General features: G+C 38.9%; 1 protein-coding gene and 1 long non-coding RNA gene across 16 annotated transcripts in view; one reads left to right on the top strand and one right to left on the bottom strand.

Annotated features, from left to right (window-relative positions):
* Positions 1–27,450, top strand: part of KCNN2 (potassium calcium-activated channel subfamily N member 2) — a 405,489-nt gene that overhangs the window by 373,108 nt on the left and 4,931 nt on the right. For all 5 annotated transcript variants that reach the window (XM_070569539.1, XM_070569537.1, XM_070569538.1 and 2 more), the window contains 3 exons: positions 1,540–1,681; positions 13,057–13,167; positions 22,676–22,803. In XM_070569539.1, the coding sequence (XP_070425640.1) occupies positions 1,540–1,681; positions 13,057–13,167; positions 22,676–22,803 (381 nt within the window). The remainder of the gene's footprint in view (positions 1–1,539; positions 1,682–13,056; positions 13,168–22,675; positions 22,804–27,450) is intronic.
* The window catches only part of LOC139075132 (uncharacterized), a 31,262-nt gene continuing 10,572 nt past the window's right edge, over positions 6,761–27,450 (bottom strand). For 2 of the 11 annotated variants that reach the window (XR_011525199.1, XR_011525197.1), the window contains 8 exons: positions 26,642–26,706; positions 25,944–26,001; positions 24,583–24,731; positions 21,695–21,835; positions 20,294–20,348; positions 14,401–14,484; positions 12,452–12,630; positions 6,761–10,246 (listed from right to left, as the gene is read on the bottom strand). This is a non-coding gene — a long non-coding RNA (uncharacterized lncRNA). Of the gene's footprint in view, positions 10,247–12,451; positions 12,631–14,400; positions 14,485–20,293; positions 20,490–21,694; positions 21,836–22,811; positions 22,874–24,582; positions 24,732–25,943; positions 26,002–26,641; positions 26,707–27,450 lie in introns of all 11 variants that reach the window. The other 9 variants (XR_011525206.1, XR_011525198.1, XR_011525203.1 and 6 more) reach the window with 9 other exon arrangements.

Genomic DNA, 27,450 nt, shown 5'->3' with positions numbered 1-27,450 from the left:
ATACCTTTCCCTTTACTTCTAGAAGATACAGTGATTGCCCTCACTCCTTACTCTTGGGTTCCCTTCATTCCAGCCAGGTGTTTCTCTTTCCCTGGACCAAGTATCAGAAGATACTATTTCTTAACTTCTCTCTTACTTCTTTGGAAGAAAACAAAGTACAAAACTGATAAGCATGGGTCTTTTCAGTATCCAAAGACAGAGGTAAAATCCACTGATACTGAGAGGAAGGCTTACTCTCTATGAACCTTCTCCACTTTTAGTAATAGATACAGGAGCTTTGACATGAGATGAAGGACAGAGAAAAACAAAAAAACCCACAGAGAATGCATTGGCCCAGTGTAGGTTGTATATGAAGTCAATCCTGGGGCCCAGGCCAGGGGGCAGCCTCCTTGCCACCACAGCTCTGGCAGTACAGACAGGGAGTCAAGTTGAAAGGCAGGACTGAGTGCAAGCCAGGGTAAGATGAGCACCAGAGGATTACCAGCCTGCTTGGGAGAGCAGGAGATGAGGGAAGGGAAGCTCTCCCCAGTGGTATCTGAAAGCTGGGAAGGAAGGGTGGTGCTTAGGAGAAGTTGGGTGAAGAGCAGGGAATGCCTCGAGTGACCAGAGTCTGAGGTCTGACCACCATGGAGAACAGAGGAGTACCATTCTACATGTACCATGGCTACATAGAACATGCATCCAGGGCACTTTCTTCTAGAGTAACAACTCACATGGCCTCACTGGTGTATGCGTGGTGGATAGCACTGTCCCTATCATGGGCCAGGGGTACTGTTTAGAAATGCTATAGGATATCTGTTTCTGATATAAAAAATCTCCTCCTCAAAGAATAATCAGGATAAACTGTGTCCTCCTTCTTTTTGACCACAAGCTCTTTGTATGCAACTGGTGAGGCAATAGCTTCTATTAAGCTTCAGTTCTTGGCAGGAATGTGTGATCAAAGGTGCAGTTTTTGTCTTCCAGGAGGACAGCTGGTGCAGGACCTCCAAGTAGATGGTTACACTGTAGTCCCGTGATAGAGGAATACACAGGATGCTGAGGGAGCTCAGGGCAGGGGCTTGGAGAAGAAGAGACAGAAAAGGCTCCCACTGGAATTTATCTTTGAAGGATGACTAGGAGTTGGCACATTAGGGAAATAAAGGTAGCAAGGGAACAGCATGTCTCCTTCTGCTGTGAAGCTGTGAGATGAGATAGAGTGACTGCATATTGTCCTGTAAGCCAGTGGACATACAGGAACGATGAGACATGAGCAGGGTTCAAAGATAAATGTGTGTTTGTCAGTTTCCACCAGTGAGAAAAGCAGTTTTCACATTTTACAGTTTCTCTTTCAGATTATTTTTAAAGTTGAAGAATTTCCTGATGTCTTTCAGATTGCTTAGGTGGAATCTCTATTTTATTTATAATAAGGAGCTTTGAGAACCTCTCCATAGAGCAGTTCATAGAAGCTACTTAGTGAATTCATTGGATTGAATCCAGCTGCCCTTGGCAGCCACATTGTAGATTAATTATAAAAGACTGGCTTTGTTTGCTATTTTTCAGGTACCATGATCAACAGGATGTTACTAGCAACTTCCTTGGAGCAATGTGGTTGATATCAATAACTTTTCTCTCCATTGGTTATGGTGACATGGTACCTAACACATACTGTGGGAAAGGAGTCTGTTTGCTTACCGGGATTATGGTAAGTGTCTTTTTGCTTTCCATCTATTTTATTTACACTCAACAAAGTGCTTAGAGTGTTGGGTCCATGTGCAGAAGTCATTGTAAGCCACTTTGTTCCCCAATAGCAGGAAATCAGTATAAATAAATCAGACTGTGTTGGGAGAGAACGTCAACAGTTTTCATCTTAATTCTTCTCATCATGAAGCTTCATTGAGGTCATAGAGCTGCTGGATTGCTTCTTCTGGGAAATGCAATAATTTCATGAATAAATCTGATCTTAAAGCTTCAACTCAGAGGGAGGAAATTCTTTGCTTGAGTCTGAGTTCTGTCATTTCCTACTAGCTGTGTGAACTTAAGTAAATTTGTCTTCTCTGAAACTTACTTCCCTCCTCTGTAAAATGTACAACATAATAACTATCTTGCAGCATGTTGAAGGGTTGAAGAATTACATGACATTTTATTAATTATATTTATTATTTTAACAAATATTTGTTGAGTGCCAGTAATATGCCAGGCACTGGCCTAGATACTGGGAAGACAGCAAAAGAAGATGGAAACTGTTCCTGTCCTGCCTTCATGAAGCGTACAGGGGAAGACCTACTCTTAAAATAAGTGAAAAATAATTGTTAATTGATTAGAAATTGATCCCTGAAAAGTTGACTTACAAGCTGATATGGGAAGGGAGGGTAGTCAGGTGAAATGAGAGGAAGGAAGGGCATTCCAGGAAGAGGAAATGATTGGTTTGAAGGTAATGAGGCAAGGAGGAGCTTGGGACATTGGAGCAAGGCCACTGGGCCAGGAGCATACAGAGTAAAATGGGAAAGTGGCATAGCATGAGGCTGGGGTCCGGAGGCCAGGACTTGTGGAGCACTTGAGAAAGGTTTGCTGCCTATGGTGACACTCAGCTGGCTCAGACCTGTTCCTTGCCCCTTACACACTACGATTTGGCTAGGACTGGTTTGTACTATTTGTTTCAGATATATGAAAATGTAAGGCTAGCAAGTGGTCTAAAATTTATTATAATGTGCTGTGATCTTTTAAATGTTTAAGCCAGAGGTAGTTTCAAATTGATGTACCATTTTCAGTAACCTAGGTTCTCTTCATTCCTCATCTGCTTTTTATAGTTTGATTACAGCAGAGAGTGTTATCTTGATTTTTATTTGTTTTCTGCCACTGTAAGAATGTGAACCAGTACTAGGAGCTCGTTAGGCAGGAAATTCCCAGCATTTTTGAAGTTAGGCATCCCTGCCCAATGCCTCTGCTATGTCCACCCCCAGGTTAGCAGAAGCGAGGCAGGCTTTCCACATGAGGGCTTTTGAACGGTGGCCAGTGCAGCACATACCCTCACAGCAGCTGCCTGGGAAGCTGGAAGGACTGAGTGCCCATGGCACAGATAAGGTGGGAATATTCTTCTCCCACTTGGCCCGACTGAACTGGGATGGGGCAGCTGGCTGTGAAAATAAAAACCAGGGCCAATTTTAAGGTCACCAGTAGTAACAGGATGATCATTTCAAGTCACGATTGTGGAAAATATAATTTTAGGGGTCATAATCTAATATTATTTGCTTGTAAAAGAAACATATAGGGGCCAGCCCGATGGCATAGTGGTTAAGTTCAGTGTGCTCCACTTTGGCAGCCTGGGTTCACGGGTTCACGTCCCAGGCATGGACCTACACCACTGGTCAGCTAGTCTGTGGTGGCAACTCACATATAAAGTGAAGGAAGATTGGTGCAGCTGTTAGCTCAGGGATAATCTTCCTCAAGAAAAACAAAGGGGAAGATTGGCAACAGATGTTAGCTCAAGGCTAATCTTCCTTAGCAAAAAAAAAAAAAAGAAAGAAAAAGAAAAAGGAAACATACAGTTTTGTGAATTTTAGTGAACATTTTTTTTTTTCATTACAATTGGTATGGTCCATTATGTTTACTATTGGATCACTTCCTCCTTTTTCCTCAAAAGATAGCATTTTATTATATAGTATAATGCTTTGGGAAATAAAATTTGCATGTGTGTATTTTTGGAGGGCCCATAACAAGCCCACAAGAGACACGAATGATGCTATTTATAAAAACAGAACTGGTAATGCAGAGTCTTTCCCCTCACGCTCTTAGAAACAACTTCCTTGGTATTCCTGTTTGGCAAGATGTCCTCCATTTTATTTTTGAATCAGGAATGACTCAGGGTTCATGCAAACAGGCTCATTTGTCATGGGATCAGAGCCAAATTTGAGGTTATCTCTGTCTGGATCTTGTGCTACTTTTATCTTTCCACGATTTTTTTCTTCATCCTTAATGTCTCAAGAACAGTTCCTTCAAAGTCTGATCTGACAGCACAAATCTTCTGTTTAGTGCTTGAACTACTTCCTGCTACTGCTTAGGTTTCACTAGTGATCTTACTTTGTTTTAAAAAACTTGAGTTTATAAGCAAGTTTAATCTATATGGACCCAATGGTGTTATATGCCATGAAATTTATAGTGACATCGTTCCTGCCCTCTAAGCTCCTGGTGAAACAGTCTCTCTGTTCTTGGGCTCAGGAGCTCCATTCCATCTTCCTGATAAGGAACAGATGTCTCTTGTTGACCTGATAAAAAATCATTTACTTGCATGCAGAGAAATTTGAAATCCTATGTAGAGTTGGATTATCTCTATGCCCAGGCCAAGCAAATTCTCATGGAGTCAGACCACAGAGCAGTCTGCTGGGGGTGAGCTTCTGGGAGTGGATTATATTTCATGTAAATTTTCTGGGGAGCAAGAGTTTATGGATGGAGGTTACTTAGAAACTAGTACTTAGACTGTTGGCTGACAATATGGATTCCTAAAAGAAAATATTTTTTTCATAGTCCATATAAAAGGTTAGTTTCCTTAAGATGAAATGTGTTTCTGTTTTGTCAGACAAATTTTGTTTTCTTTTGCTTTCAGTAATTTAAATAGCAGTTTGTCACTTTTGGATTATCTAAGCCAGATATGACTTGTTTTCAGTTTAGGCAGTGATTTGCCTATTCTCCGTTGGACTTTTGCAATGCGTGTTTAGGTAGAATGCACCTTGTCAGATTTCCCATGAGTCATCTCTCCGTCTCTATGTCCCTCTTCCTCTGGCCTTTAATAAATTGTGAAAAAGAAATACAATTTACAACACTCCTGAGAGAGCACAGGGTCATCCCAGAATCATTTTGTGTATTATATCTGAAGTACTGTGTTTCTTTGTGCTCTTTATATTTGAATTTTCTTGTTCTTGTGTTTATGAAATTTTGATAGAATTTATACCTTTATGTGGGTTTTTTTTTTACTTTAAAGAAAAACACAATTGATCTAAATGCTAACACCTATAAAGCTTTCCCATTTCAAAAATGCGCACACAAGGAAATTAGCACTGCGTGTTTTCTTCCTACAACTAATGAAAGTCATGAATTATTTCATGGCATCATCTTGAATGTTCGCATTTCCTTGGTAAAAACTCAAAATTAAACTAGTTTAAAATTTTTAAATAGCTTAATTGTGTCATGAGTTATATTTTTGGGAGCCAAGGACATTAAGATTAATCTGCAGTGCTCTGGGCAGAAATATATTGTTAAACTGTGAGGAGAGTTTTCTAGAATATTTGTAAGAGAACTAAATGGGTTTATCAAAAAATAGCCTCTCCTGGCCTGAAATATAAATTGTGAATCCAGGACAATCATGCAAAGCTTTGCATATAATTTTTAAGGTTGTGTTTACAATGTTATACATAGATGATTACGGAAATAATAAAATAAGTGGATCTGGGATATTGAAATGCTTTAACAGGGCTTCCATTGTGATAGATCAAACAAATCAAGTAGAAATTTCCCTTTTACCAAAATCTACCTAATATTAGAACTTCAGAGACAAAGATCTCTTCCTCTCTCCTGGATATCATTTTAAAAACATAACATCATAGGATTGCCTAATAGACAAAGTTACTCATTACCCTTCAAGAGAAAACCATCAAGGTTGTAATTACTTTCTCCTTATTCTTTTATCCTTCCTGTTTGAGGAGGTACTAAGGACCTGAGGATTTATTATTGTGGATGTCATGATAACCAATGGCATGAATTCTAAATAGCTTTATTTGTTTGGTTGAAGGTGGTAGGGAAACAACATTGTTAGATCATGGTATCTTAGCTTTTTGTGAGCACCAGCTAGTTCTTCAGTATCTCCAACTTTATAATAAAGTAATTGTTTTGTTTAGCATTTAAAAAGTTATCGTATCTGTACATATAGATATAACATATGCTGAAAGATGTAATTTTCCCATACCTATGAATATGTATGATTATTTCAAGATTAGAATACAGCCTCATTGGTAAGAGTATCTCTTGTATTAGAACGAAGGTCATTCATTTGTAATTTTTGCTTCTTGTTCTGTAAAATTATGGCAACTCTTGTTGGCCCTTTATCTAGAGTATGGATGACTGAATTTTTTGGCCTAATTATCTTCATGGAGTAATATCTGCCCATTCCTAGGGACACAGGTTATTATCTGATAAGTGGCCCTCTAATGCTGATCTATAAACCCCTGGTGTTCGACAAAGTCCACCATGGATTCCTCAGCAAAAGTGAGGCCACTTCTGATATGTGTGATTTAGGTTTCTTCCGTCCCATTAGTATTTTTGTATAAACAAAAGCAATGCATGGGATTTCACAGTTCATAACAATTTAAAAATCACCACACCAGTTAATTTTTAAAATTTTACTCAGGGAACAAAAAAAGAAAGTCAATTTTTTACACCATTTTAGGATGAGAACATTTGATAATAATCCTGTCGGCATTGAATTTGCCCCAGGGTAAGGAGTCTTGATTTAGGGTCTCATGGCTACTCAGGCAGTTGTCCGAGTTCAATAGTTTCATCATGAAGGGTGGGAACGCTACACTGTTAGCCCAGTCAGAGGGTGTTCCAAACACAGTCCTAAATCAGCCAGAGCTTGTATAAAAAGAATGACTGGTATTAAAGAGAGCTAAACTTAAGGTCTGATTATATTCCTGCTACTTTCTGTCTTTGCGTTTAAGGATTTTCCCCCGCTGCCAGGAGAAGTAGAAATCCTGAGAAACTAGACTAAACTCATTCCTTGGTGTTGTCTGTGTGAATAAGCAAAAAGTTCCAGGATACTTTTACATGTCTTACATAATTGGACATGAGGTGTTCATATCAAATAATTTTGAAGACATTTCTGTTTGTTTTTTGCTTCCTTCTGGTATGTTCACTGAATCTCACCAAATAAAGGCTCAGTGAGGAGAGTGTATCTTTAAATTCTTCCAGTAGTTTCTATTTTGTGCAGAGCAAAGGAGGGGCTGATGGGCGTTTTCAGTCATAAGACTAAATTCTCCACCAGCGCCCTAAGTGCACCCTCACGTCTCCCCAAGAAAATTTCTTCAGAAATCTGACAGCTGCTTTCTTCCAGGTACCGGCAAGTATAGTTGGAAGTTGTGACCTTCTAGCATCCAACTCGTTGACTCTACAATTCCACTTATTTTTCCAAACCCTCAGCACTTTCAGTTGGCAGAGCTGCCCTTCCTGTCTCTAAAATACGTGCACTCACATTGGCGCTGTTGCTAATAAGGAGATTGAAACCCAGGGATGACTCACTGTTGATGACCAGTTTGATGCAGCACTTCCTTCTTTCCAACCACCAAGCACAAGAGGGAGCTGCACAGGCAAATCACTCTAAAGCAGATTCTGGTTTTCCAAGCCCAGGCTTTATCACCGAACCTGAAAAACCACTCCCACCTTCCCCCGCATCTTCCTTAGGATGAGGACATTCAAATTGACCTCTACCCCCCATCAGCAAATATCAACGTGTATTGGAAGATACTCAGAGGTAGGGCATTTTGATAGAGGGAATTTGTCTTCAAAATTACCTTGAATGTTGTTTATTTTCATGACCTGAAGAGATCTTGCAAAATTCCAGAGGGATATAATATTAAGGCGGAGTGTTTTATAAAATTTTATTTGCCAGAATTGATTGTTTTACTTATTTTAATGAAAGAATAATTACTTATGTCAGGCAAATGCAGTAAAAATGTTATTTATTTTTCTAAGATATTGAGTCAGTCAACCCCGGGGACAGAAAAATGGGCAATGTTTTCAAATACTCATTTTACCTTCCTTTTGGAGGACAAGTTGATATTTTAAAATGAAAGTTAATCAATCTAAAAGCTGTTCTATGTGTATTTTAGGTAAAAAGCATGATTTTTTCCAAATTAACTCCATTTTGAGAAATTTTAGTTACTGATAGTTTAATAAATTGGCTATCAAACTGAAGTTTGACCTTTTAGGAGCCACAGGAGGTGAGTAAGACCCAAGTAAGACTTGCAGGAGGATAATTAACTTAACATTGGAATTTTTTGAACATTAGCAGTTTTTTCATTGTTGTTGCTGAGGAAGCTCCGCCCTGAGCTAACATCTGTGCCAGGCCTCCTCTATTGTTGCTGCCACAGCATGGCTGACGAGTGGTGTAGGTCTGCACCCAGGATCCGAACCCACAAACCTGGGCCGCCAAAGTCGAGCACACCTAACTTAACCACTATGCCCTGGGGCCAGGCCCATGAACATTAGCATTTTTCAGCAGAGACATTCTCTGTGGTAGTGAGTATTCTGGAATTTCCTGAAAAAATCATAATTTTCATTATTATATTGAATCTTTGGCAGGTGCCTTTTTTAATAAGAAAAGAATCAAAACCCTTCCCCACTGTGCTCCTAAAGGAATTTCTCTTTTCCATAGGCTTGTATTCTTAAGTTATTAAAGGTTGATCCCAAAGTGTTTTTTTCAAAATGATTCTTGGAAGTATTTATAGGATCAACATAACCAGGTCATCTGAAGTAAAAATATGTCACTTCTTTGCATTTTTCAAACATTACATGATAAATAATCTTGGGGAAAACGAGATACCTGAACTTCTTTTACAGTTTAGGGACCCACCATGGCTTACAGTATCTGTGCTGTATGGGAGAAAAGCACTACATTTTAACTTGGCAGCATCTGAGACTCTCCAGGTGTTGGCATTCAACTATAGCTCTGCTCTCTGATTGGTATTTGTCCGTTCACCTTGATCTGGCTTAGGGTAATGAACATTAGTAATTACTTATCTTTTCAATAGTTATCTTTTCTAAGGACAAGGCCTCTCTCCCCCCTCTTCTTCTCTCTCTTGCAACATCTAATCTGTTAGAAGGAAAGATGATAAACTAGCCAAGGAAAACCTAAACCTTTGCTTTTAATATATTGGCTTCATAAACATACTGTGTTTTCTTCATTTAGTTTTTAGTTGCCCGAGTGTCCTGAAGTGGCATGTTAATGATTTGCTTAGCTTTTTCCTAATAGCGTAAATGAAATGGGAGAAAAGTAAACCAGGAAACATTTTCTGACTTTGGTGGAGGACTATGACTCATCTTGTTAAAGGCATACAGGGATCTTAATTTCGGAGAGTAACATATGTTAGTCCCAACTGTTTCTGCATCCATTGTGATGATGACACGCTTTGGAGAAAATGTTGTAAAAGCATATTTACTTTCATTCTTATTCACTTTATGAAAGAGAATGGTCCTGGAAATAGACACTGAGTGGACAATAACATCATGCCATTACCTAAATTACTATAACCATTAATATGGTGTAGGAATTTACCTTAAACCTAGAAAGCTTTCAGAGATGAGCCAGCTTCATAACTCTAAAAATTAGAAAAAATGAAAGTTATTCTGAAATGCAGTTCTATACATATCAAATCCTCTTATGATTTATTAAGAACCTAGGGAAGGATAAGCTTATAGTTCCTCTAATTAAAATAAGACTTACTACAGATAAGGAGTGAAGGACTCTGTATTCTAACAATCATAAGATTAAATTCTTTAAGTGGCTCTTGAGGTACAATTTAAAGGTACAGTTAGAATAATGGAATGAGGGATATACGTAGTAGTTTCAATAATTACTAAGTTGTCAGATTCACTTGCTTCTCCAGTTTGTAACAAAGGTACTCAGTTTAATGCACAAGACTTTTGGTGACCTTGAGAATGCTCAACACGAAATGGGCCAGCAGCAGGAAAAAAGAGAGCCCAAGAATAAACACAAATAAAATTCGACTTCTAAAGGTTCTTGATACCAGTTATTTTCCACTCCTGTTAGGATTTTGATTTCTTTCCAGAAGGATCTCAGCAGTGGCCACCTGCCAGGGGAGAACAATATTCAACTTCTAGCGCCAACTGCCGCCCACAGCTCGCTCTCTGGCGGTAGAAGCCCCTCAGGTTTTTACATTCTCTGCTTATTCAGGAACCATTTCCTCCCTTGAATCGCCCATAAATCACTGATTGAGGAATAGCTGGGAGCATCATGCAACAGGTGATCGTGTATTTGTCAAGCAAATGCTGTCATGCAGTGGATAGGTACAGATGGCTATTGTGGGTGGCCACTGATTCCTTCCACTGATTCTGGCTAGCCCTTCATCAGCATTCCGTAACTATTTAGACACTGTGGCTGATGTTTGAAAGTCAGTAAAATAGGTGTAGAAGCTTCCAAAGGCCATTCTGCAACTTCATTGGTATCCAGCTCTAAAATCACCTTGCTTCCATTGTCTTCACTCTGCACAAAATATCAGGATAACCATCACACAGCCCAGACATTTGTGACCCTGTATGCTCTATCCTCTGCCTTTACTTTCCTTGTTTATCATTTCCTGAATGTCTTCATAAGTAAATGACTCTGATAACCTTTAGCTGTCTTGTTTAAAATAGAAAGTAGTCTAGGAGTTCACCATATTCCCTCCATATCCTTCTTCATCTAAAGCAGGGACACTATCTTGGAATCACCTGAAGAGCTTTAAAAAATTCTGATGCTTGGGTTTTATCCCTGAGATTAGGATTCAGTTGGTGGGGCACGTGGTCTCTCAGCACTGGGATTTTTACAAACTCTCCAAATGATTCTAGTCACACTCAAAGTTAAGAACTACTGATTTAAAAGTTGCACCAGTTATGAAATAGGAACAGTGTTGATTTATTTTGGTAATTAACCATATCACTCAATTTTTAAACATTCCTGCTTTAAGAGTTAATCACATAAAATAAGATGAATTTGAATTTCTGGTTTTGCTTTGAAAGACAGTGCTTCATATTGTATCATACATATGGAAATGACCTTAAATAAGAATATGTGTGGTCCTAACATAGATAAAGGTATTATGAGATGAGGTAAAGTGTGGGAAATATATCATTGCTAATCAAGCTTCATTACTCTGCTGTAGTTGTCTCATCTCTAAAATTAGAGGGTTAAACCAAATATTGTCTGAATACCTCCTGGCCTTTTTCTCTGATCATAGAATCAATATCACCTCATTTCTGAGGACACTGATTTCTTTATAGAGCTAGATGGAAGGGAATACACAAACCCTCTGGAAATACTGTATTTCAACAATATCAGCTCATTAATGAGGCCATGTCTCTATGATCATAGTTCTCAGGTTGTGGCAGGACAGGGCAAGCATATTTATTTTCTCCTTTTCTCCTCACACTCATTCCTTCTGCCAGATTTGTTTTAGCAATTCATTCAGTGAGCCCAAAAATTCCTTCTTTGGTCCATAACTGAATAGCTAAATTACATTTATTAATTCAAATAAAAATAATTCTATAATTAATTATAATAAAACATAAGTCAAATATGACTCATGAAGAAAGATAATTTTCCTAGGTTGATTTTTTTTAAGGTTAAATGTAGATAGGTAATATTTTCTTTGAACCACAAATTGTTGTCACTTTTTAAATGTATAATTATGTGTTTGTATAAGTAATATGTATTCATTGTAGAAAATGTGCACTGTACAGAAAAGCACAAAGAACAAAATGTCACTGATATTCCAACCACTGAGAGAGAACTTCTTTTCACAGTTGGGCTTATTTCTTTCCAGTTGTTTTTTTCTTCCCCAGTGTGCATCCTTTTTAAAAAATAAAATTGGGAGCATATTATGTATATATTTTCTAACTTGCTTATTTAAACATTATATTGTCCTTGAATATTTTAGAAATAAAATTTTAATAGAGTCATAATATATTGTGGACATGCTGTAAGTTATATAACCATTCCCCAATATTAGATATTTAAGTTGTGAACCAACATACTTTTAAGGTGCAGAGTTGCTATTACAACTCTGTGATTTTTAGACCTACTGGTAATGAGAAAAACCAGGTTACCACATGGGAATTTGAGATGCTCTTATATAGCTATCTGGTGAGCACTTTACCTTTTTCGCTAACTTTTAGGGGGTGCTACTAAAAACTAGTTTAGAAAGATTCAAGTCTGTTGAAAGATCCTCACGTATTGTAATGTTGCACTCTGTGTCCCTCTTCTGTGGACTCCTGCCTGTGCCCTGCCGTTCATGCTTTGTTATCTGTCTATTGAGACAGCTTGACAGTCTCGACTCTCTGTGGTCCTCTCAGGGTTGAGAGTCTGTCTGGAAGTCTGGACTTCCCACCTCAGTTGGGCTCTTCCCTACCAGAATGTTAGCTGTGCCCAGGGCCAATGAGGTGGCTGTGGCAGCATAGCCTTGCCGCCTAACCCTGTATATAATCACTAGTCTTTCAGCCAAGAAGACCCCCACATCTCACAACTTGCAATGGGTGCACCGTGATTGCAGAAGAGGTGGACTATAATCTCCAGGGCACCACACAGTGTCACACGTCTCTTCCTAAGAAATCTGCACAGTGGCCTATAATTCAAAAAGGACTCCTGTTGACTTTTTCAAAACAAAGGTGGCCCCTTAGTGCTGGTAAACCTCTAGAATAGTAGGATGGTTACCTGTTACCTTCGGCACTTCACATATCTCTGTTTTCCAAATTCAGATCACCGTGATCTTTCTCTGGTCCTTTCTATTATGCACACAGAACAGTTTGAAGTTGTGCATGTGCTCAGATAACGCATCTCTGTCCATTCCTGCTATATCACAGTTGATTGGCCAGAAGACCTGTTGGTCTTATCTTGAGAGAAGATTATGGAATGTTATTATCTAGAGAATGATTTTTATTTCTACTGCATGCATTTGTGCTAATTTACTCATTTATTATTTGTTCCTATTATAGGTATATAACTCATTTTCTGTTTTTAAGAAGTCTCTGAAAATTTAGCAAGTTGCTTTTTCACCATTTATTTCTTATGATTAAAATGTGCTTGATTCAAATATGTTTTCGTTTTTAAAATATGTGAACTACTATTTTTAATGCCATTCTGAAGGCAGGTTGCTTTGCTTGTTGACCATGTGATTTCTGTAATATTTATTGAAGACACTGAATACTACAGTTTTTTTAATCTCGAGATTCTTTTGTACTTGGTGCAAGACATTTTCTGAATGTGACTGAGAACAAAAATAACAACTCCTTGGGGTTCTCTTCTTTCCCGGTTTTCAGGGTGCTGGTTGCACAGCCCTGGTGGTAGCTGTAGTGGCAAGGAAGCTAGAACTTACCAAAGCAGAGAAGCACGTGCACAACTTCATGATGGATACCCAGCTGACTAAAAGAGTAAGTTACCACCCCGTATCTTCAAAGGGAAGTTTATTGTGGGGTGTTTTTTTTTTTCCCAGCTTTGGGCAATATGGTTCTTATTTTGACCTCTGAAGCTAAAATGACATGGTTTAAAGTTAAGGCATTCTTGGAATCAATCCATTTTTTCACATTTTAAGAATAGACTCTCTCTAACTTTAAGTCAGTTAGGAAATAATTGGACAACCTTGGTATTTACTCAAAGATAAAAATAGACTTCCTAAGTCTAAGTAAATAGGCCTACTTAACATTTAAGTTTGCAGTGTACAAGAAGAGACCAATATTGGATTGAATAGGAAAGAACGCACTGTCAGTGTAATGTAGAAATTTTATGGGAAGGTGATTCAACAAATATTTTACTCAATTTTCTGAAGACTGCAGTTACAAAGACAAATAAGAAACAATCATTGACTTTTAGGACTCCAAGATAGGGGCAGAGACAGGCCCGTTTTATGATTTCAAGGCCATTAGAGAGACGTTGAAAATGGTTTAGCATCCTGGGAGAAAACGGTATTCACAGTATGTACAGAGCACTCACTCTGTGCCAGCCATTGCTCTAAGCACGTCACATGTGTAAACTTGTTTCATCCTCACAACAACTTTATGAGGGAAGTGCTAGCATTATACCCATTTTACAAATGTGGAAGCCAAGATACAGAGGTTAGGTAACTGGCTCAAAGTCATTGTATCAAGGGGGAAAGCCCTATAAAAGGAAAATGGTTTTTGCCAGACTGAATTTTTAGCCTTTCTTCATAGTTACTTGAGACATCAAAACAACAAGGGCAAAAATAACTAAAAATTATTTTATAGCAGAGTCATCTTGCTATGCAACCACTCCTCAAAATGGAATCCAATCAGGCTGTCATAGAAATGACAAAACACATTGTCATTTAGTAACTTTACCCATAAAAGAATCAAGAGAGATTTCCAGCAGAGTTCCAATTTTCAGTGTTTTTACTTACTCTTGATTTTGGCTGTATGTATAAAAGTAATCATGTTTAATTTGGTAAATACTTCTTAATAGATCAGTCACTAGATTGCACATATTTATTTATACAGATAATATTTATGAAATAGAAATTAGCAAGGCAATTAAATTCATGTTTCCAAGTCTTACTGATCAGACACTATTGTGAGACCTATTGAAGTTAGTAGGTCCACATAAATTCTAGAGGATCAGAGCCACTCAATTGCAGATGCTATGCTTTTTACCTCTTTGGAATGTCTTCTGCTGTACACAGTTTTCTCTCATTTTCTTCCAACTCCTGAATTCGCTGTCCAAACTTGTGAACATTTCTAAATGTTACAGAAAAGAGTGGAGGGAAAGAGGTCAGTGAGGAGCTGGATGGAGGGCTGGGGTTCCTGTGACTTTCAAGATACATTAGGAAATGAAAATACATGCCCATTAGATCACTGTCCACATCTAATCCAAAGTGGTAGCAGGTGTGGTGTGTGTCTCATCGAGGGCTTGTTTGGATGAGTTCTGTACTAGACAATTTGTGTCTAAGAGTCAGAAGTTGTACAATATGAAAAGAACCCTTCCATCAAGCCCCTTGTATAATCCAAATAATTTCATCCTGAGGATTACACATTATAATTTTCACAGCAATTAAGTTAATGCCACACTTAAGATATTAGGCAGAAAAATACTTTTAAGACACCATATAGCCCATATATATATATGTATGTGTGTGTGTGTGTGTGTGTGTGTGTGTGTGTGTAGGTCTTTTCAACAGTAAAAAAAAATTGTGACAGGATCACAAAGAAGAAAACCAAGTTAGCATGTTTGGGCAGAGTCCCCCATATTTCACAAGCAGATATATAGATTTATTTTAAGAAGGATATTTCTTTAAAGTTAGAAAAGACTAGGGCTTTGATGTAAAAATCTGGTGTAACATTCCTAAATACTGCTTGTGATGAGGATTTTTGTGAGATTCTCAGAGGTCTCCCAGTTTTGTTTGCAAGACATTCCGGGTTGGTTTTAGAGTTTAGTTACTTTAGTTCAGGGTCTCTCAATCTCAGCACTATTGACCTATTTGGCTGGATAATTCTTTGTCATGTGGGACTTTCTTGTGCCTTATAGGATGTTTAGCAGCATCCTTGGCCTCTGCTCACTAGACCCCAGTAGCACTCCCCACACCAAAAATGCCTCTAGACCTTGCCAAATGTCCCCTATGGGGACAAAATCACCCACAGTGAGAACCACTACTTTAGCTTGTTATTCTCCAAGAATTTGGAGGCTGGGACAATTCCTCTTAACAGATACTCTTTGAGTATACTTAATTTACTATAATTGCCTTCTTCCTGGGAATAATATGTGTTCATTTAACAAAAATATACTGTGTACCTAATACAGTCAGGGTTCTATGTTAAATGCTGAGAATAAAGAACTGAAATATAATACTCCAGGATTCAGAGACTTTTAAGCTTTTATAGTACTATTCCTTGGGCAAATTGGATGAAAGCTCTGTCCTTTACTGCTTGGCAGAAGAATGCACTATGCTCTTGCTCATGTTGCTCATGAGCCCCCTAAAGCCCAGCCCAGGCCCCATTTAGAGGACTATGGATCCAGGACCTAGATCTAAGATGTAGATGACCTTTCTTTGGTTTTCTTGAATGGGACTCATTTTCCCAAACTGATCCAATTTTCTGATGTTGCAGCTTTTCTGTTGTAAGTTCTTGTACACTTTAGATAAACACTCTATAAATAATGGTGCAATATGAGTCAGATTGTTTGTAGAAAGCTTTGTCGGTAAGAAGTACTGTTCTAGTTTCAAATTTTACATTCTGCATGATGCTTATGATGCTTTATTAATTCTATCATCTCATTACTACTTCTTAAAAGTGTAGCTACTTTGCAGTATTTCTTGGGACCAGAGTCTCTTATAGATCTGAGAAAGACACTCCAGCAGGCTTGCTGAAAGATTGATTTTTTTACAGGCAAGATGTTGCTATGTACAGGTACAAATGATAAAATGGCATTAGAATCAAATGTAAATTTCTGGTTTATGAGACTCATTCTATTATTCTAGGCAATACCATATTTGAAAATAATACCTCTTTTATAGTCCTCTCTGCATTATTTTATACAAAGTCATCAACTTAATGAGTGGCATTTACTTGGAACTTGTTTCCATTTGGTTATTTATGAAATTTCTTACTGGGTCCATTTATAATTTTAACTTTTTTTTTTTTTTTAAAGATTTTATTATTTCCTTTTTCTCCCCAAAGCCCCCTGGTACATAGTTGTATATTCTTCGTTGTGGGTTCTTCTAGTTGTGGTATGTGGGACGCTGCCTCAGCGTGGTCTGATGAGCAGTGCCATGTCTGCGCCCAGGATTCGAACCAACGAAACACTGGGCCGCCTGCAGCGGAGCGCGTGAACTTAACCACTCGGCCACGGGGCCAGCCCCTATAATTTTAACTTTTTAAACAAAAATTCTAAAATACTGAATGATCATTCATGAATGATTTCTAGAGAATAGCCAAGAGTAAACAAGGATCTAAACACCATACAAGGTTACTAGGATGAGAGATTAAAAATACAAATTAAATGGGGCCAGGCCAGTGACACAGCAGTTAAGTTCACATGTTCCGCTTTGGTGGCCCGGGGTTCGATGGTTCAGATCCCGGGTGCGGACATGGCACCATTTGGCAAAAGCCATGCTGTGGTAGGCGTCCCACGTATAAAGTAGAGGAAGATGGGCATGGATGTTAGCTCAAGGCCAGTCTTCCTCAGCAAAAAGAGGAGGATTGGTGGCAGATGTTAGCTCAGGGCTAATCTTCCTCAAAAAACAAAAAACAAATTCAAGAGTGCTATTTATTGCTAGAGAAAAATACAGCTATCCCCTGAAACACGACATAGAAGAAATCATTTTTTCTGATGCTCGACAGGGGTAATGGTCACAAGACATTCTGAAATCTGAATATGACTCTAAAGAAAAAGCAGTGTGAATATCAAATTATTTTTCTAGAAAAATCCTTCCAAGCCTTCCATTGTGCGTCTTAAGTGAATTGAACGATTTCCTTGAAAAATTATTCACCACGTGCAAATTTTCAGAGGAACAATTTTATACAGAAAACTAATCTCTGTTTGACAATATTAACCACATAAAATTCTGTTTGAGAGTAGAACACGTGATTGTGCCCAGCATTAAGGGAGATTGTTCTATATAATTCCAAAAGTCTACATGACACTCTGCAATTCAGAAATGGAGAAATGGTCCATAGCTCCACGTACCCGGAATAATCTAATGATTTCAGAATGAAAGCATGATAGCAATAACTTGTCACCGGGCTTAGTAACACAGGACCAGCTCTGATTGATAGATTTGCAGTTTATCACCTTACAGAGGCACTGTGTTTACCATGCTGTATCTTTTGGAAGTATTATTACCATTCATTCAGGTCTGAACCAAGAGGGAATCTTGGAGTTTGGCTCTCTGAATACTTTCATTTTGGAAAGAAACTTGAAAATGAGCAATTCTAGAATGCAGACATAATTTTTAAAGCAGGTAGATGTACCATGAAGGATAATTATACGTATTAATGTCCACTGTGGGTGTTTGCAATCCTGGTAGGAATTCTCAATAAGATTCATAATAGAACACTATTATGCAGTTATATAATTTTGTTTCTTGTGTGTCTCTTAGCTTTTACATTGAGCTTGGCTACATAGCCCCGTGGGTTAAAACACAAAATGTTTGGATCCTTTGCCTTGCCCTGTAGCACAGCCACAACAGTCATCCAGCCCCGGGCATCTGGTGTAAAGAACCATGTAGCTAGTGAGAGAGGTTGGAACCCCGAGCACATGCGTCCTCGCTGGTGCAGGGGCAGCTGAGAGCAAGCGGCTCCCTGGTGCTCAGGCTTCCTCTTTGGTCCCGGGCATCCTGGAGGCATCACCCGAAGCATATGTGGCAGCATTTTATCATAGTTGAGAGGCAGGAAACCTTCCTGCTTTTTGAGTCAGGGGTTATGTTCCTTCCCCCTAAATTTGGGAAGAATACGAATACTGCACTAAAAAAGCCGCCAAAGGGAGAGGCAACAGGAAGAAAAAGTGGAAAAAGAAGAATCAAAGCAGTAAAAAGCACAGGAAAAACTATATAAAAAAAATAGCCTTTTAAACAATGCTCTAATTACATGCATCGTGTAGAATTGAACAAAGCAAATTTTCAGTTAAAAGTCAATCTGCTTTAAGTGCTTTTGTGGTTTATAAAGTATTGTTACACTTATAAAATACTAAAGCCATCGGCAGTAAAGTACAATATATTTTTAATTACCTATGAGTCAGCAATATAACATTTCATGTCCTTTATACCTTTGAAAGAGGATTAAGGCATCTGAGTACTATTACTTGTAATAGCATAAATTGCTTTTAGCATCTTTGATCCGATTATTAATGCGCCTTTCAAAAACTTTCTGATAAAAGATTTGAATTAAAGTTGAGCAAGAGTGAGGTAAAGCACATGTTCTTTATTTTTCTCTTTCTCTATTTGGGGCAGGGGGTAGGTTGGGAGAGGAAGGGGAGATTCTTGTTAAGAAAGGACCTTTCTCTCACATTCCTTATTTTTTGAAGTATTGGAAATAAGTTATATTTCATAGTGATGTTGGCCCATTAATTGGAACTAGAATTATTACAGCTACTAAATTTTCAAGGGAGTTCTGTAAATCCTTCGTATCATGTATCACCATATCTAGCATGTGGCAGAGACTCAATACATTTGTTGAATTAATAAATGGAAATGCACTGACCCATTTAGACCCTAGGTCTCTTCTTCTAAACCTGTACACCCTTCTTCTCAAGAGGGTCCTTTGGTTGATAAATATGCATCTTTGGTTCACAATGAGAAGTTTTTATGATGCAAATTATACTATGGTGCCAAATTTAGCACCATAGACATTTATTTAGTACCAGGTATGCCCAAAGCACTGACCTAGGGAGACACAAAGATGAGTGACATGACCTCTGCTAAGAGTTTGTAAACCCCCTGGGGAGGGTGGTAGGGGCCTCCAGGGTCACATTGTTATGATTTTTAGGGCAGAATTCTTAACTGCATAAACCAAGGTAACTTTTCTTCCAAATCAACTTCCCTTTCATCTAAATGATCCCGAATGCATAGAGCTACTTCTCCCCTCCTAGTTTTTCCCCTAGTTTGCATGTCACTTTCATGTAACGATTCCCCATTGCTTACATCTGTAAGACATTCAGGTAGGTGCTTTCCACCCTGTCTTCTCCCTGTCCTCTGTTCCCTTTCAACCCATGAGGGACTGCAAAAACCTACTATTAGAAACACATCCGTTCATTAGGTAGAGGATACATTTTTCTCTTCTGCACATATTGTTTTGTGGCTGCTATTTTGAAAAGTAGCAGTTAAATATGATGCTTTAAGAGTTTTATTCCTGTGTTTGAAAACCTATTAGGGAGTTAGAAAGGGGGTGTTTCAACATAAATGCACATATTTTACAGTTTTTAAAAACCACTGTAGGGATTTCATTTTCAGATGAGGAGTCGTTTCTAAAATGAGTATTTAGTGAATACAAATCCTGAACATAAGTCCAGGGGTGGGGAGTGGGGGGTTTCCACCCACCTCACTGAACTCTGAAATTGAGGTTCCCTACTTCCCTGCAGCCATTCCCCCACCACCCCAAAGAGGAAGAATGATTTAAAATACATCGAGGATGAGCTTTGAATCACCTTCTTAAAAGTTTATAGACTAGTAATTTGGCATTTGCTATTTGTGGATGGGAACCCAAACCGAAATCAGTTGCTTTGTTCTATTCCAAACCCTACTATGTTCAACTGCTGTGTTCCTGTCACATCAGTTTTTACCCAGTTTTCTAGCTTCCTCATCACTCTGGGTCTAGGTTCCTCCTCTGTGTCTTGGGCTGGTAAAATCAGGGAGGGGCATCCACTAAGGCGCTTAGGGTCTTTCCGGCAGCTACAGCCGCTCAGACAACTGAGACCTTCATTAACTGGCCCTTCTCATTCCTAGCAGGGAAGGGCTGATTCCAACCCCAGCAGTGCTGGCCAGTCACTTCCCACTCCTCTCTGCTTAAATACAAGGTCCTCAAACCTCAGCAACTTGTGCTGCATCTATTTCCTTACCTCTGTAAAAGACGTCAGGATCAGATGAAAAAGCCTTCTGAAAGGTGATTCCTACCTGTGCGAAGAAGAGAAATGTGCTTCCGTAAGAATGAAGAGCCAAGAATTAACTGGACCACCTTTCACCTTCACTGTGGATGGTGGTGATGTGACTTGTAGACACGGCTACTGCTCAGCATCTAACATTTCAGTCGTTTTTCTGTTGGTTTGAGAATAGTCTCTGGTCAACGAAAATTATCCATAATCAATCTATAAATGAAAATTTGGGTGAGTTTATTCTGAGCTTAAATCTTAGGATTATAACCCGGGAGAGTATTTCCACAAAGGAACAGAGCACTCCAAAGAAGTAGGGATATACAGGGTGGTTATATACCCTCGAAGAGTATGTTTCACATATGATTGAAATGTCCCTTTTACAATAGTCACAAGGCTGCTCTGTCAGCACAGCGATTGATGGAAACGGCAGATAGGTCTGCTGTCTCAGTGAACGCAGCGGGGTGGCAGGTGTGTTGCCTCGGGCTGGGGGCGTCACAGATGAGCGCTGCAATCGGTTCCCAGCCTAAAGATGCTTAATCTTTAAGGAGATGCCAACGTTGGGAGGGGGAGAGAAGTTGCACCTTTATCTCAAGGGCCTTTTGCTCTTGCCATAGGGAATCTAAAGCAGATCTACAATGCATGCTCAAGGGCCTCGGTCAGGCCCTTTTGGAAAGACAAGGTCAGGCCGAATTAGGTTTATACCAAATGGCTTCCTCATATATTCCAATATATCCTATTACTTGCCATTTTTATTTGTCACAGAGAAGTGCATTACAAACCAAAGTCACTCCTAAAAGCAGTTTGAAGAAATGAGCGATTTTCTTAAAATGGGTTCTAGCAATACAATTTCATTCAAAAAGAAAACTTTTTAGCACCATGAAAGAGGATTCACCATCAGCCACCAAGCCTGATGCTTTCTTTGCTAAAGTAAAAAAACATACGTACATCCTTCGACCTATCATTTTAGTGTAATTCTAAGATTCTTCCCTATTATAAATATAAGGGCTGAACAGAACTTTAATAATAATTCTCTCTAACCTCATGTTAGAGAAAAGTAAAGTTCTGCGAGCTAGTCTCCTTGACCAGACTTGGTCGGTCCAAAGTCCAGAATTTAGATCTGTTTTTCAAGCCCAGCTCATTGTTCTGTCTTCCTCACCATTGTCTTTCTTAAACAGTTGCCTTCCTCCACCCAGCCCCCCACTAGCCTGCAGCTCTCTTTGTGAAACATCCTTTATCCATCACGCAAAAGAATTAAATGGAACAACTTCTTAGAATAAGTAACTAACAACAAGCCCAAGTGGAAGCTGTGGGTCATCAGATCCTGCAGTGTGAGCAAGAAGACAAATCTGTCCTTGGCTGGGCCTTTACCTGCTTCCAGGAATTTTTGAAGACCTTAATCAAGAAAACAAGTGATTGAATATCACCAACAAGGATTCACACCTTCCATCAGCTGCAGAAGGTCTTGGCAGTGTTACTATTGGCTTTCATCCTTTATTTTGTCTCATCCATCTGAAATGCAATGTATTTAAATTACCAAGAAAATCATGACAACATAGACTCTCTGTCAATTAATTAAGTGTGCTAACAAGCATACAATTTGCTAAGTCACTCTGGGAGGCTAGACGACTGGGTCTGCTTGTCCATTCAGCAGTGGAAACATGCCCTTCCTGTAGTGCACAGCTAGAAATGCTGAGCAAGCTTACAAAGGAGAAGATTAGCCTTGGCCTTCTGGCATTTTGCCTTTCTCCAGAGAAATGAAGAACATGGAGAGAACAACTGCAATACAAGGTGGAGAAATCGGCACCCCTTGATTGAAAAAAAGTGGTCAAAAGAAAAGGTTTCTGATGGGGTAGAGTTCAGCTCAGAAAGAGATCAGTAGTTATGTTGTTCTCAGACAGATACAGGTAATTTTAAAAAGGCACAGATTCAAGAATAAAATATAAATGTACATTTTTGGGGGGAGTGAGAAAGATTGGCCCTGAGCTAACATCTGTTGCCAATCTTCCTCTTTTTGCTTGGAGAAGATTTTCCCTGAGCTAGCTAATATCTGTACCATTCTTCCTCTCTTTTTATGGAGGATGTCGCCACAGCATGGCCTGATGAGCAGTGTGTAGGTCAGCGCCCAGCATCCAAACCCGTGAACCCCGGGCCACTGAAGTGAAGCATGCAAAAACTTGACCACTACGCCACCGGGCTGGCCCCAAGAAAAATATTGTTTTGAGAAATAGTTACTAAATAGAACTAGAGCTTGCTATGATGATTGGGGTGAAGAATATGACCCCCAGCCAAGTTGCAAAGGATTCTGCTCTGAAATTTATCTACTGCTATTTTTGTTTGTTTTCTTAACAGGTGAAAAACGCAGCTGCCAACGTACTCAGGGAAACATGGCTAATTTACAAAAACACAAAGCTAGTAAAAAAGATAGATCATGCAAAAGTAAGAAAACATCAACGAAAATTCTTGCAAGCTATTCATCAGTAAGTACCATTTTCATTTTCATTCTGCTTTTGTATCTCTGGATTTTAATTCTCATACTTGGTTATTCTTCTTTTGTGAGGGAGGAAAAAAGAAAACACTGTCAGGTTTGTTCCCAGAAGACATTAGTTGGCAATTTAATAATTCCACAAATGACATCCTGAGAAAAACTGTCAGTTCTTTTTATGATTAAAAATCATTTATTATTGGGAGAATAGCCATTTAATATATAAATTACGTCTTCTCAGTTTCTCTCTTTAGAAACAATAATTTCAGTTAAAATTGTATTTCTTAACTTATTATTTATTTATATAGTTTGCTCTAAGAGGTTTAGTTTGTATCTACTGCAAAATCTTGAAAATATTTAAGTTTATGATCTATCTGGATTTTTTTTTAACATACCGCCAAACATCTTTCTATAAAGGTAGTACATACAATTGATTTAATACTTGAGTTTTTGTTTAGTTTTTAATCAGGACTTGGGGGATTTTCTATGTGCTGTGAGTCCCTATAGACCTTCATTATTCTGACTTTGTCCAGACCACCATTACTCAATTTGTTTAAGTCCTTCATGCCATTTCCCTGGGATACAACTATCATAGACTTTTAAAGTACAAATCTCTCTAGTAAGTTTCAGTGATAATATGAAAGCACCAGGTCCTTCTGAAACCCCCTGGCTGGCAGCATCCTCACCATAAGTACGTTCATGTGGGCATCAATTATGATGCCCTGCAGCCTTGCTTTTAGCTTAATGCCATTTCCCTAGGGGGAAGAGCAGACACGTCACATCTGTGGGTCAGAAAAGTAGCTTTTCTCAGGCAACCTACAATACTAGTTATCTTGATGATACAGTGAAATGTGTCTTCTCAGAGCTAACTAGCATAGCCGACAAGAAAGCTCTGAGGCTGGAGTTTTTATTTTACCTATTTAGGTAATTCGTACGTAATATGTTACACTAACATTTTGTGGGAAATCACTAAGCATTCATCTTCTACCCTTTCACCAGTCCATCCAGCTGCCCTTTTTAAATAGGTATCACTGAAAATGTGAAATATGTCTGTAATTGTGGACATGTGTGTATTTCTATAGAAATTGCTACCTTCCTTAATGAAAATAAAATCCAAGTCCTCTGAGATCTAAAAAAGAAGGAGACTCTGCACATATGGTAGAGCCACTGGTCCTCATTGCTGCTCAGAGCTATTCAGTCATGATCTTTCCCTTGCTGCCATAAACACCAGAGTGACATCATTTCTCCTTTAGCTTGGTGACTTGACTGGATACACAACTATGCTTTTTACCTCATTGTAAGGAAAAGATAAGGCTGGAATTTTAAGATAATATTGTTTCAAAGTCTGGGAAGGAGTAAAAAGGAGGAACGCAGAGAGGAACACTATTAGATTCGGCTCACAGGAGGGAGCTTGATCCCTGGAGCTCACAGATGCCCTTATATCCAAGTACTACCACCTAGGAGCACTCATCTCAACATCTTCATTCCATGAAGTTTAGGCCGAAGAGAGTGAGTCCCCTGAGAGATACTGAGCCTTCACTTCTGCTTTCGTCAGGCCTGTCTTCCTGTCTGAGGACAGGCCTCTTCCTCAAGGGTCACCTGGCACAACTCTCCTGACAGAGTGGTCATTCCTATGCCCCCAAAACTGTACAACACAGTAACCCCAACATTCCTACAAGAGTTGTAAACTGTATACTGTGGATAAATCATTCTTTGTACTTTTAATGTTTCAATACTAACCTATATTGTTGAGTATATTAAGAAGGAAACTTACCTTTGTGGGTATGAGAAGGGATGGTGTCCAAGGGTGGGGAGGGTGTGAGATGGCATGGAAGTAAATAAGTGAGGTCAGTCTATGTGTCCAGCAGCCACACATCCCATTCCCTCCAGGATCATATTTGTGACCCTTTCTGTCGGTGTAACCTACGTATTACATATATAATGAAATGTGATTTGCCTTTAATGCCATTGATAAATTTTCATATAATGCTTTGACAGCATTTGTAATATAATTCTCTAGCCATGTGTAAATGGTGGGTATTTATATATTTATATATCTTGTCATAGAACTCTTAAGTTCTGAATACATTGGGAGACAAACACTTCGGGGACAATGTAGGGGTGTTCACTGTAAAATTTTTCAAATTTGCTGTAGGTTTGAAAATTTTTATAATAAAATGATAGAAAAGATCTTTGGGAAAATCAAGTCTGAAAACTGTCTCTAAGCAGCTGGCAAATTGCTACGAGGTGTACTGACCTGATCATAAGGGTTTGGGGTGTAGGTTACGTGGGTCTCTCAGCACGCTGCTTTTGGATAGAATGATAGAAGAAACCACTTGTGATTCTTCTGCTTCTTTCAGACATTTCTCTTCTGTTTCTTCTGTAGCGATGTGTACTTGTAAAGTAGATGAGCTTCAAGCAACTCAAAAATGTTCTGAATTGTTTGATGAATTAGTCTTGGGGTTATTGGGTTTCCTTTGAGGTGGGAGGGTACTTATACTTTGTGAAAAAGTACAACTGAGTATTTATATGGGCTGGCTTTGGCTAGATTATTCTAATCTTGCATAATTATCTTTCATTTTAACTCAGGGAGTGAAGTCGTAAAGGGAAGCGCATTGGGCTCGATTCCTCAGGGCAAGGCCTTCCTTGCCCACTTTTGAGACACAGGGAGACCATCAGACTTGTCTGTCAGCACAGGTTGAAATTGGACCTCTCTAGTTGAGGAAAATTTACAAATTCATTTGATGGAGCTCTCCTGGCCTCTCCTGTTCTCTGATTTGTCCTGAGAGCTTGTTCGGTAGTGCTCTCTCCCCTTCGAGCAGCCCCCTCCGTCTCAACTCTTTCTCTTTTCCAAGCTTCATAGCCTCTTTCCCCAACACATGACCTCCTTAGCCTCTGATGGATGCCTAGATCTTGGGCTTGTGTCCTCTTTTCAGTAACCTGTCTTTTGGTATCATCAGTTAGTGCCATGAATCATTGTTTCCATAACTTTTAACACTTTTTCTGATATTAGCTTTAATTTTAAGGTTTGCCATTCTATCTCAACTACAGACCCATCAATCACCATGAACTTGTCTCAGAGCCAAGAAACCCAAAATACATAATTTCTATAACATGGAGTGTTGGATTACTCACCTTTCAGAAAGCCAGGCTTCTAAGTAGTCCCAACTCAGAAAAGATGCACCCCTTTCCCCTACAAAAAATGACAATCCTATTGTTTAGAATATTGTCCTTTTAACTATATCACATTCATATTAGGCAAAAATTTTTTCTATTGTTTACTTGAACATCATGTATCAAAGAGGCCAAGATGACTTTATACAGGTTCTTCCTTCTGAACTCCTAGTTCTAGAGGAAGCTATGTCCTTTCAGGTGGGAAAGTACAGTAGCAATGAAGAAAATGATAATATAATTGAATAGTGTTTCTCTTTCATCAATATGCTGAAATCCTGCAGAATCTTAACAGGATCTTCCAGCTAATGAATCGAGCCCCCTGTGCACCACTGAACACCACACTGTGTTATTTTGTTCCAGAATATTTTACAGTTTCTTTTCTTTTGTTTTGTCTTTTTATTTCAACAAAATGAAAATAGAGCTCGGAAGTAAGTTGTGTGAGCCGCTCCTTTCAACATTTGCAGATTTTGATACCGGCTGCATGCACCCAAGCAGATCCTTTATTTGTGAATTTTAGTAGTCTGATTGCTGCTATGGAAATGTGATCCGAAATCATGATCTTTTCCTGTGATAAGTGAAGTTCACAAGGAAGAAATCAACATGTGTTTCTTATTCTTGTTTTTTGGAGGAAAAAAGTAAAACAGACATCTGCATGTTACCTTTTATTCTGGCAGCTGCAGCTTAAGCAGGCTTTTTCTGCTAGTTCTCCTGTATTACAGACAGTCTAAGAAGCAACAAGGCAAGATGATTTAAGTTCCAGAGTTAAAGGAATTCCTATCAAATAGGACTTTATTTCAGCTTCCCAGATTAGGAGAAAATAAAATGGGCAACATTCTACTGTCAGAAACATGATATAGAAACCCGAGAGACGTAAATTAGTCTCCATTGTTTGGAAGATGAAGTTCCCACCTCAGCTAAGGAACTAGCACTCGCCCTTCTCCCACACTTGTGGGGTCAGGACTTTCTCTGCACACACAAGTTGCTGGAGGCTTCTGAGCTGGCGTCCCCAAACCTCAGTCATCCATGTGCCAACTATACTAATACATATCAAATTTGAAACAAAAGCTTGATATAAATCTCTATCATAAATGGATTAAAAAAATCACTCCCAGCAAAGAGAGGTAAAGGTAACATGGATTGACAATTGAAACACTGGTGTTGAACTCTAGTCCGAGGCTGTCTCCTGCTGAAAGCTCTAAGCGGAGATCCTGCTCCCAGGTGTTAGAAGATAAAAACAGGCTAGGACCAGCCTGAGACATTTTTCTTGTAATAATCAAGAATGGGAAGAGAATTAAAGGGAATAACTGTCTCTCCATCTGTTTTGGTATTGTTTCATGTCTTGATGAGTAGCACTTAGTCATGTAGAATACCTCTGTTAGTATAAATCCAGCACTTCAGAAACACTGTCCTAATCTAACCCACTTCATTTCATACATGAACAAACTGTTTTTTCTCTCTAATACATTTC

The sequence above is a fragment of the Equus przewalskii genome, chromosome 13 (genome assembly GCF_037783145.1).
Source record: "Equus przewalskii isolate Varuska chromosome 13, EquPr2, whole genome shotgun sequence".
Lineage (NCBI taxonomy): Eukaryota > Metazoa > Chordata > Mammalia > Perissodactyla > Equidae > Equus > Equus przewalskii.
Note: the sequence above shows the minus strand (reverse complement) of the source record. Positions and strands in the feature narration are given on the sequence as shown.